Consider the following 11,542-nt stretch of genomic DNA (forward strand, 5'->3'; position numbering starts at 1 on the left):
GAAACTCGTAGACATCGTGTGAACGACGTAAAATAAGCTGCTAAAACCTATGGAGTGGAAACATAATGAAGACTGTTTTACTAATGTTAACTTTCATCGTTAGCGTCCTAAATCTCGCGCACAGAAACTACTCCGATATATCAGCAGTTATCGGCATTCGAGTGATCGAAAACGTAATCTACGCGCTCTTCACGAAACCGCAGGCAAGTATATAGCAAGTCCCCTTAACTTTAGCGGTATGAGTAATAATAATATCTGGGGTTTAACGTCCCAAAACCACGATATGAAGTATGAGGGACGCCGTAGTGGAGGGCCCTCGAATTTTCGATCACCTGAGCTTCTTTATCATGCACCTAAATCTAAGTACACGGGCTTCAAGAAATTTCGCCTGCATCGAAAAATTCGGCCGCCGCGGCCGGCATTCGATCCCGCGATATTCGGGTCAACGGTCGAGCGCCATAACCACTAGACCACTGTGGCGGGGTTGGTTCTAGTATTGGTTCTATGCAAATAAATACGTTAGTATTGTGGCATGCATGTCGTGTCCTCTGATCGGCGCTGTAAAACACATTGAGATACCCGTCGCCACTTACATATGCGTAAGCGTTCCGCATAGGAATGGCCGACAATCGCAGCCTGCGACCACTGCGGCAGGGATGAAACGATTCAACATATCTGTGCGACTGCCCACAGCACTGTTCACAGAGACAGTCGCTTTGCAACGCGCTTGATAAATTGGACGATCACACCCTTTCGGCCAAATGAATCCTGCGCCATTGACAGCAGTGGCGTAGCCAGGGGGGGGGGTGGTGATGGGGGTTCAAACTTCCCCCGCCCCCAAAGTTTTCAATTTTGCTTGCGTATATATACACGCACACATACAAAGGCACACACGAACATATTAACGTATGGTTGAACCCCCCTCCCCCCCTGGCTACGCCTCTCATAGACCGGATTTTAACGTCACAGAATGCTGTGCAAGCGCTACAGCGCTTTCCGCGTTCAACCGGTCTATGAGAAGGGCTCTGATAGGAACGTCCTGCGTGTGTGTGCATGTGTGCATTTTGTGCATGTGTGCAGGTGTGCAGTAACTGACTTGCGAAGCTGGCGAGGTTCGCTAAAACTCTCCTCATACACAGCTGGCGAACACCACGGATAACTTAGCCGAGGCGAGCACAATTGTGTTATAGTGAAATAAATACCGCCTTCATAGCCGGATTGCCCTGCAGCGTGGCGATATCTCTTCTCGGGTCATCCAGGTACCGAAACACTACCGCCCTCACTTGGGTTGTTCTGACTGTACAGAATCCGAAGTCTGTCTCCATCTTTGGAATCCTAAGCCGTCTGACCGTGTCGGCTTCAATGAAGCTGTGACCACCACCGATGCTACCAGCACCAATTTCAGAAAGCCGCAACAGGCGAAGTCGGTTCCGGCGGTGGGGTGCTACCACAAAGACCATTTCACGCATGTAATCAATTAGGAACGCACGCTGACATTGGAGAGGTTGGCTGAAAGCGCGTCAATGATATCAATCTTCTAGTCACTTCCACCGCGACTACGGGAACTGCTTTTGGGAGTGCCGCCGCTTTGAGAACTGAACGCGCGCGAAGCATTGCAAAGCCTGTTCCAAGGCGGTATCCGCGCGGGGGGTCGCGAAGTAATGGCTTGCCACCCGGAAAAATTTAGGCGTGCTGCACTGACCTTGAGAGACCGACTTTCGTCGGCAGACGCCGACAACACAGCCCCCGCGATTCTGCAATCTGCGGCGTCGTGCGCTTTACCACATGGACCATTCTGTACTTGAGGGGAAACCATCGCCACCCTATCTGTCGGCGACCGGCGCGCGCCATTGCTTGTCTTGGCACAAAAAAGAAAGGAAAACGCCATTCCCCCATTGGAAACACGCCTCAACTCATTTCCGACACAAAAAAGAAAACAATGTAACGAGATACCCGTGTCCAGTATAGTATCGCGATACAGGCGATACATCGTAAATGTATTTCACTACTGAGGTACAAATACATTTTTCAAATGTACCTTGATACTGAAATACAGAGACTCAAAAGTATATCTGAAATACTATCGCGATACTTTTGTATCGCGGTACTGCCCAGCCCTGAGTGTGTGTTTATTGTGTGCATGTTGAAGCCATCTTTGCTCGGGATTCACCATACGCTGTGGCCAGCTAGAGTGCACTAAATCTGGGAAGGGCTCGGAACGAGCTACGAAAAGTGAAGCCCAGACAAGGTCAATCCGCTCGTGGCGCTGCGATCCGTAGTCTGTCATGTGTCGTCGTTTAAGAGTGGCGCGCAGCGCGCCCGAAGTGGTGCAGGAGCAGAATGCCTGTTTCCCAATGAAAAGGCCCGGGTTCAAATCGCAGCTGTAGATGGTGAGTTTTTATTCATTAGTGTCACCTTTTTTTTTTAATCCGGTTGGGAATTGTCCGGCACCGGGATTCGAACCACGGACCTCTTGCATGCGAAGCTGATGCTCTACCACTACGCCATCGCTGCAACTGCATCGCTGCATCGCTGCAACAAAAAAATCCGCGTGATGATGGAATTGTGTAAAAAGGCCTGGGGTGCAGCCTCACTGGCGACCACAGCCAGCAATGCACTCCCTCACCAGAGCAGGATTGGCCACCCTGGTGTAGTACTTGGCCACTACCTCCCACATGAATACACCAATTAACCCTCGGCCCTCAGTCCCCAGCGGCTGCGAAGCAACTGACCAAGGCGGCGGTCAGACCTGCGACGCAGCAGAGGGTGCTAAAATCTCTGGGTACGGACAGGCCGCCATTGGAATCTGAATTTCGCTACGTATAACGCTAGAACTTTATCTAGTGAGGCGAGTCTAGCTGTACTATTCGAGGAATTAGAGGGTGTTAAATGGGATGTAATAGGGCTTAGTGAGGTTAGGAGGCCACAGGAGGCTTATACAGTGCTGAAGAACGGACACGTCCTATGCTATCGTGGCTTAGCTGACAGAAGAGAACTAGGAGTGGGGTTCCTTATTCATAAAGATATAGCTGGCAATATGGAGGAATACTGTAGCATTAATGAGAGGGTGATATGTATCGTAATTAGGTTTAATAAGAGGTACAAGATGAAGGTGGTACAGGCCTACGCGCCTACATCCAGCCATGATGATCAAATGGTTGAACGCTTCTACGAAGACGTAGAATAAGAAATGAGTAAGGTAAAGACACAGTATACTGTACTGATGGGCGACTTTAATGCAAAGGTAGGCAAGAAGCAGGCTGCAGATCATGCAGTTGGGGAATATGGCATCGGCTCTAGAAACGCCAGAGGGGAGTTACTAGTAGAGTTTGCAGAACGCAATAATTTACGCATCTTGAATACCTTCTACAGAAAACGGGTTACTCGTAAGTGGACGTGGAGGAGTCCTAATGGCGAAACTAAAAATGAAATAGACTTCATAATGTGCGGCCACCCGGGCATTGTACAGGATGTGGAAGTAGTTAACAAGATCCGATGCAGTGACCATAGAATGGTAAGATCTAGAATTCAACTTGACGTGAGGAAGGAACGGCAGAAACTGATACGCAAGAAGCCGATTAATGAACTAGCTCTGAGAGGGAAAGTTCAGGAATTCAGAGTTTCACTTCAGAATAGGTACGCGGCTTTAACCGAGGAAACCGACCTTAGCGTTGACGCAATAAATGATAATCTGACTAGTATCATCAAGGAGTGTGCAGTGGAAGTGGGGGGTACAGTCGTTAGACAGGCCACTGGTAAGCTATCCCAAGAGACGAAAAACCTCATTAAGAAACGTCAAGGTATGAAAGCCTCAAATGCAACAGACAAAATAAAGCTGGCGGAGCTTTCGAAGTTAATCAATAGGCGTAAAGTAGCCGACATAAGAAAGTATAATATAGAGAGAATTGAGCATGCTCTAAAGAACGGAAGAAGCCTGAAAGCTATGAAGAGAAAACTGTGCATAGGCAAAAATCAGATGTATGCATTAAGGGACAAGGAAGGCAAGGTCAAAAACAATATGGATAGAATAGTTGAGGTAGCGGAAGAGTTCCACAGAGATCTGTACAGCAGCCGAGGCATTCAGGATGATAACGTAAGGAGGAGTAATAGCGCAGAGGAATCTGACATCCCAACAGTATTGACAGGAGAAGTAAAGAAAGCCCTAAAGGGAATGCAAAGAGGCAAAGCAGCTGGTGAGGATCAGGTAACATCAGATCTGTTGAAAGACGGTGGAGAGATTATGTTAGAGAAACTGGCCACCCTGTATACGAAGTGCCTCTCGACGGGGAGGATACCAGAATCTTGGAAGAATGCCAACATCATCTTGATCCATAAGAAAGGGGACGTCAAGGACCTGAAAAATTACAGGCCCATAAGCTTACTGTCCGTTGTCTACAAGCTATTTACAAAAGTAATTGCTAACAGAATTAATACCACAGGATTTCGTACAGGATTCTCAACAATAGACCATATTCATACTATCAATCAGGTGATAGAGAAATGCGCGGAATACAACCAACCCCTATACATAGCCTTCATAGATTATGAGAAGGCATTTGATTCGGTGGAGACATCAGCAGTCATGCAAGGCATCGACGAAGCCTATATAAACATAATGGAAGAAATCTACAGCGGATCCACAGCCATTATAGTCCTCCATAAAGAAAGCGACAGAATCCCAATAAAGAAGGGCGTACGGCAGGGAGACACGATCTCTCCAATGTTATTCACCGCGTTTTTACAGGAGGTTTTCAGGGCCCTAGAATGGGAAGAGTCAGGGATAAGAGTTAATGGAGAGTATCTCAGTAACCTACGATTCGCTGATGACATTGCATTGATGAGTAACGCTGGAGACAAATTGCAGCTCATGATTACTAAACTGGATACGGAAAGTAGAAGAGTAGGTCTGAAAATTAATATGCATAAAACTAAAGTAATGTGGAACAATCTTGGCAGAGAACAGCGCTTTGCGATATGTGGCGAGACACTGAAAGTTGTAAAGGAGTACGTCTACTTAGGACAGGTAGTAACCGCGGAGCCGAACCATGAGAGTGAAATAACTAGAAGAATAAGGATGGGTTGGGGCTCATTCGGCAAATATTGTCAAATCATGAATGGTAATCTACAACTATCCCTCAAGAGGAAGGTATATAACAGCTGCATCTTACCGGTACTTACCTACGGAGCAGAAACCTGGAGACTTACGAAGAGGGTTCAACTTAAATTGAGGACGACGCAGCGAGCGATGGAAAGGAAAATGATAGGTGTAACCTTAAGAGACAGGAAGAGAGCACCGTGGGTCAGGGAAGAAACGGGGGTTAAGGACATCATAGTTGAAATCAAGAAGAAGAAATGGATATGGGCCGGGCACGTAGCACGTCGGCAGGATAACCGGTGGTCATTAAGGGTAACTGACTGGATTCCAAGAGATGGCAAGCGCGTGAGGGGGAGACAGAAAATTAGGTGGGTAGATGAGATTAAGAAGTTTGCAGGTATTACGTGGCAGCAGAAAGCACAGGACCGGGTTTACTCGCGGAACATGGGAGAGGCCTTTGCCCTGCAGTGGGCGTAGACAGGCTGATGATGATGATCATTCTGGTATGTACCATGTGAACGTAACCACCAGGAGAGCTTCACGACATATGCATCATGTAAATTTTATTATTCATGTCCTGATATGCAAGATGATATGCGTATCATCTGATGCGTGTTTGTCACACACGCACGTCATGTGATGCACATTCCAATATATAGCAACATAACTAAACAACAACCATGGAGTCACGATGGCTTCTTGTCGTTTATATCATGGCGCATACTCGGCATGCACTTCGTGACAGTCATGTGGTCTGTAACTTATGTTCATCATGCCATGCACATTTTGTTGATTATCAAGCTAATGAAACGATCACGAGAACGCAACGACAGAGGCGGCTAGACACCTGTACATAAACAGATGAGGTCAAAGTTGCTTCGCTCGTTAAGAAATTCTTCGCATTTAACAATGACGCTATTGAATTTATATGGCTAATAAAGCATTTGTTGCCGTTTATTGGACGGAACCATCATTTGCAAGATGAATATTTCCATTACAATGCAAATAAAAGTATTTGTGAACTCTACAATCTACTGGCCACTAAAGGTCGCCAAGGCACTCTTTTGGCGACCTTTTTTTTAGAAACGCTGCAGAATCGTGCACTATTCTGTATAATGTACATCTTTCATTGCGCTCATCAGAGAAGTGCTTGTCCTATATGCTGAAAGTCATTTGTTTGTTACCACATGTTCCAGTTACCGAGAAACTTGTCTGCTTCCACACATGGTTATAATATGTCACTATATCATCATCATCCGACGCTTCCGGAAAACCTGTCTCTTTTCTACATAACAAATGACGACTAAGTTTGCCCAAGCTGGTTTGGAGATCTGCCTTTGTTCACTCACATTTATACTAGCTCAGCCCGTCGATCCATTGCTCTCCGCATTTCATCAATGCCACATGGAATGACAGCCGCTGCTTGTGCCGTCAGTACCATGAGCCCTGTAGAACTGAGTTTCCGTAAGCCTGTTGATCATGCAACATCCGAAAAAGAAGCGAAAAAATACCCTAAGGGCGTGTACATCTACGTAGCGAGAACTTCCGGCCATTGCTGTTGCCTAAATCTTGCTGGTTTGGTCCGTTGTCCACAATACTGCTACACTTCTATTCGTGGCCTTCGTCGCTTTGTTTTTTTTTTCCTTTCACCATGTGCGTATTGCTTTCATCCCCACTAGCAGAAGAGTTGGCAGTAAGTGTGGCGCTCGTATTCCCAGTCTTATCCAGTATGTAGCGGTATTTTGTTCCTGTTTTTACGTGACGATTGATCCGCAACGACCTCGCTTTTCTATTCTATTTCAGTCTACTTGTCTAATCAATCACCAGATTCCTCGATGCCCAGTTTCGCAGTGGCACGGCAATGGATCACTATTAGGGCCTAGTACCAATGCCTTGTGGTATTACGCTGAACGCTTGGCTCACGTATGTTCTCCGAGTTTTTCTGTTATTTCGCTACTCCAGGCGTCCCTAACTACGCAGCGAAGCCACAAACGTGCGCGCAATAGTGTTCCTGCTCCGGCCAACTTGATACTTTTTCCTTGTCTGACTGTGCCTTAAACCGTGAGCGCATAGAAGCTTATCCACAAACCGAGTAGGCGCTGCAGATCGTCATTTCCTGTGGATTAGTTGTTCCCATTGAAGCCTAGAATACGTTGCGGCACCGTGTGCACGCACCGCTAATGACACGTGGAACGCGCCTTCTATACAGATAGCGTATACATATAGCTGTATGCATATACTTATACGCTACCGGTACGGGTACGTGTGTCTATGCGAGAGTAGAAAAGTTACAGCAAAAATTTTATTGGTGACAATAACGAAGACTCGTCAACAGTCTGTCAGCACTGAGAAAACACGCCATGCGTATCAACGCGCTACCACTAACCTGATTTTTAAGGGAACAGTTACCCTTGTCGATAACACCCATGATTAACAATTCTAAAGCGCCGTAACAAAGCGCCTCAAGGCTCCCCGGCAGATTTTTTCCCCCTTCAATACGGTAAGGAGATTATACACCATTAGCTGTGAAAGCGTACTCTAGCTCAAATGACGTGAAGCAGTGCAAAAACTGAAAAGCGTGCTATGCTTCCGAGGTATTGTGCCACTCGTTCGCAGCATGGGCGACATTTCGATTAAGTGAAGGAATTTATTTCGTCGGAAGCGGGAAACAGTCGAAGCGACAGCAAGGTTTAGCATTCCGCTTGAACACGCCTACTAGCTTTGGCGGCGCAGTCAGCACATCATCAAGGAACCTCTTTAGTTTCGTTATTGCACAGGTGTTGCCCTGTGTGCGATGTCGGATACCTATGTCCCAATCGTCTCAACGCGCTGGCTTTCACTTCCGAAATTCTTCAGGAAATCATGAGGGTTTTGGCAAACTCACGCACATGCGCGCGGGACATTTTTAATGGCATCCCGTTCCTTTTGACGAGGCACGCTGCTTTATCGTAATTGTTGCAGCATCGGGCCTTGGGCACGAGTTAAAAACCGGCTGTGGAAACATCTTCATTTTTCCTGTGCTCGCGCGTCATCCCCGTAAAGGAGCACAGACATAAAAATTTCGCATCTTCTTTTTTTTCTGTTGCAATAAGTAGCTAACCACCCACTTATCACGGCTGGAAAGCTCGTTTGCTCGAGCGCACGACGGCTAATTATTTGGAGACGGTTTTATAGCGCCCAGTCGCAGTTTCGGTTTCAGAGAGCGCCGAGTGAGGCGGGACCCATAGTGGTTTTCATTGTAAACATGCCTCGATACGTCAGCACACAAAACCGCGTGCACATGAGTACCACGTTGACAACTCTTTTCAACGAAGGTTCCCTAGTGCTCCTTTAATACCATCTGAGACGTTGTAAATATGCGTGACCCACCAAAAATGCACTGCCGAGACAAGGACAACAGCCTTTGTACTCCCTTGCAAGTCTGCCCCCTGTTCCCGTTGAAAAGGTCTGCTAGAGGAGAGTGCTCGCAAGGGTCGTGGCAGCCAACACAAACTCGTGATACAGGTGGCGGTTGGTTGTTTACACGAAAGCCAAATGCGCGTTTGGCGTGCAGTGGCGCGACACGCACGTTAAAATCAAGAGTGCCTCGATGTCCTCCTCGCCCGCCCCTCCGGTGGGCAAGGAGGACATCGAGGCACTCTAGTTAAAATTGATTTTAAGTATGTTCTAGGCTACACTATCCGTTCACATTTCGTAGACGATGCGTGTGCGTCCAAGCAAATCTATCGCGCAAGTTATCCCACCTTCAGAATTTTGTGTCAGTATTTTTTTAAGAGCGTGGAGGAAGAGAGGCGGTGGCCCAGCGCGTTGCTTTACGGAAGGATGGACGCACGCACGTACGATTTCCAGAAGGAAGCTACCCTACGGGATGCTTGCAAATTAACACTGACACAGTCCCTCACGCATTTGCCTAAGACGACAGCCATCTTCTGCTTTTTTGTTTTCAGTCGATTGCCCCGCCACAGTAATCTAGTGGTTATTTATTTATTTATTTATTTATTTATTTATTTATTTATTTACACACGTACATCACGGATTCCACGTAGGATCATTGAGTGACCGGGGGCTCGACTGCTGACCCGAAGGTCGCGGGATCGAATCCCGGCCGCGGCGGCTGCATTTTCGATGGAGGTGCAAATGCTTGAGGCCTGTGTACTTAGACCTTGGTGCACGTTAAGAAACACCAGGTGGTCGAAATTTTTGGAGCCCTCCACTGCCGCATCTCTCATAATCATATCGTGGTTTTGGGGCGTTAAACCCCAGATATTCTTCTTCTTCTTCTTCTTCTTCTTCTTCTTATTATTATTATTATTATTATTATTATTATTATTATTATTATTATTATTATTATTCTCAGTCGATTGTACAGGTGGCGGCGCCCACCTGTATGAGCTCAGCATGCCTATTGCTGCAATAGCAGTGAAGATAGTAGCCAGTGGAGCCTTGGACTTGGGGCCCCACCCATCGAGCTCATGACCCCTTATCCCAACCCTTATGAATAAAGTTGTACTACTACTATCCGATCGACTAAGCACGGCTTAATCAGCGATTGTTTATCTGCCATTTTTTATCCCCATACTGGTATTGGCCTCGAGGCCCACCACTGGAAACGCCGGCGCCACCGCCGGCGTGACGTGCTTGGCAGGATCACGTGGTCTCAGCGGCCGCGTCGGCTGCTTGTGGCGCACTGCCGCGTGCTTTGAAAACGAGTTTCAAGTACCACATGCGCTGCGGTCTGTTCAAATTCGGAAGTTTTCTCTCATTTTCTACTCAATTGAAACCATAGTAATAGAGTGGCTGCCTCCGAAGGCGACGAACATGGGGCTCTACCGCTCGGTGCCGCAGTGCCGCGCTTACGCAAAGGAGCCCAGTGTCAGTCTGCACTGGTAACCGCGGGACAAGAAACAACGTGAAGCATGGGTTGTAAAGCTAAGAACCGGCAATTAGCCATCCGCTACGAGTCTTGTGTGCAACAAGCACTTCCGCGACGATGACTTTTGTTACTGCGTCGGGCCTGCGATGTTCGGTGAGTAGCAGACAGCGCGCACTGAGACGATGGCTCGCGCGCGCTTCCCGCCGGCAAATGATGCTTATCTGCCACAGGATGGTAAAAGCGCTACCTTTTACCACGTGCGATGCCATCTCAGAACCCTCCAATGCGACCTCTTGATCGTCGGCGCCGTGCTCAGCGTCCACAAAAATCGGCTGCAGATGCGCAAGTCATTGTTTAGATACGTTGAATTAAAAAAAAAAACGCACAGGGTCCCTTATGCGTTCGTTAAAGATGACTAGAAGGCGAAAGCCATTTTCTTCTTGTCAGTCGATGTACTGATTCTCCCGCGCCCCCCTCCAAAAGCGTTCTGCACCTAACGCGGTTTTGCACGGCGTCCGTGACCGATCACGGAGGCAATGCAAAGCGACCATGACGTGTGAATACGTCATCATGTGACGTCACATTATGTGACGTCATAATGACGCTACATATTTTGGCGATCTGTGACGTCATGATGACGTCATATGGTGACACAATCACGTGACGATTGTTTTTTGCATCACTCGTGTTGACGCCGCCGACGCGGGACGCCGACGGGAAACCTTCCCATTTGATGAGGCATGTATTGCTTCATAAGCTACATAAATTTTGCATTGCCTCCGTGATCGGCCCACCGATGATCGGCCCACCGGCCAACCCCATGTATTTTCTTGGAGCCTCATTTATTTACGTGGGAAAGATGCCACCCTGTTGGCGTTAGACACGACACTGCTGCCAAAATTGCTGTGGTACACGCCAAATAATTACTATCCTGTTTTGCGGCTGCTGGTTGCTGCAATACCTTCTATTTTATTCACCGCTATTTCAAGTTCATGTGGGTCCTAGTTCACAGCCGACGTTTGCAGAACAAGTCTGGCAAACGTTACTGTATTTTCTTTCTTTTCCTAGGTGTCGCATGCTACTACATGCTCGGTCTCGTAGACTGGTTCTCCTTCCACTAGCAATCTCGAAGTCGTGAAGCTTTGGTCTATGAATTGTTGATCACAGAGATCGGCAGGTTCACTGGAATGCAAACGTTACGATAATTAAGGAGCATTAAAAAAAGGCGTCGCATTTGCTCACGTTTTGTGTGAGCACCAAACGAAACGAATGCGCTGAATAAAGAAACAGAAGCAGCGGCATTTGCCCGCTGAGAAGACCGATCAATACGCAGTGCGAGACAACTTGTCAAATGACATTGAAACGTACCCGAATTTAGACCGAAAAGAAAAAAAGAACACTGAATCGTCGGGACGGCAGATCACGAAGTTGCCATGCGCACCGAAGCCGCAGTTGTAAGGAAATTGTTTTTGAACTGCTCTGATAGCGTCCGCGCAACAGTAGTTGTTTGTTTACTCACAAATTCTCATATTTTGCGGCCTAAAGTTCACAGCGCGGTGCCAAAACGCGCTCGT

The 11,542-nt window shown here is 47.4% G+C and overlaps 1 protein-coding gene across 1 annotated transcript in view; it reads left to right on the forward strand.

Annotated features, from left to right (window-relative positions):
* The window catches only part of LOC119374295 (uncharacterized), a 19,933-nt gene extending 18,838 nt beyond the window's left edge, over window positions 1-1,095 (forward strand). The window contains exon 6 of the mRNA XM_037644370.1: window positions 1,081-1,095. Within this exon, the coding sequence (XP_037500298.1) occupies window positions 1,081-1,095 (15 nt within the window). The remainder of the gene's footprint in view (window positions 1-1,080) is intronic.
* The last annotated feature ends 10,447 nt before the right edge of the window (window positions 1,096-11,542 follow it).

Source organism: Rhipicephalus sanguineus, chromosome 11 (assembly GCF_013339695.2).
Source record: "Rhipicephalus sanguineus isolate Rsan-2018 chromosome 11, BIME_Rsan_1.4, whole genome shotgun sequence".
Taxonomy (NCBI): Eukaryota; Metazoa; Arthropoda; class Arachnida; order Ixodida; family Ixodidae; genus Rhipicephalus; species Rhipicephalus sanguineus.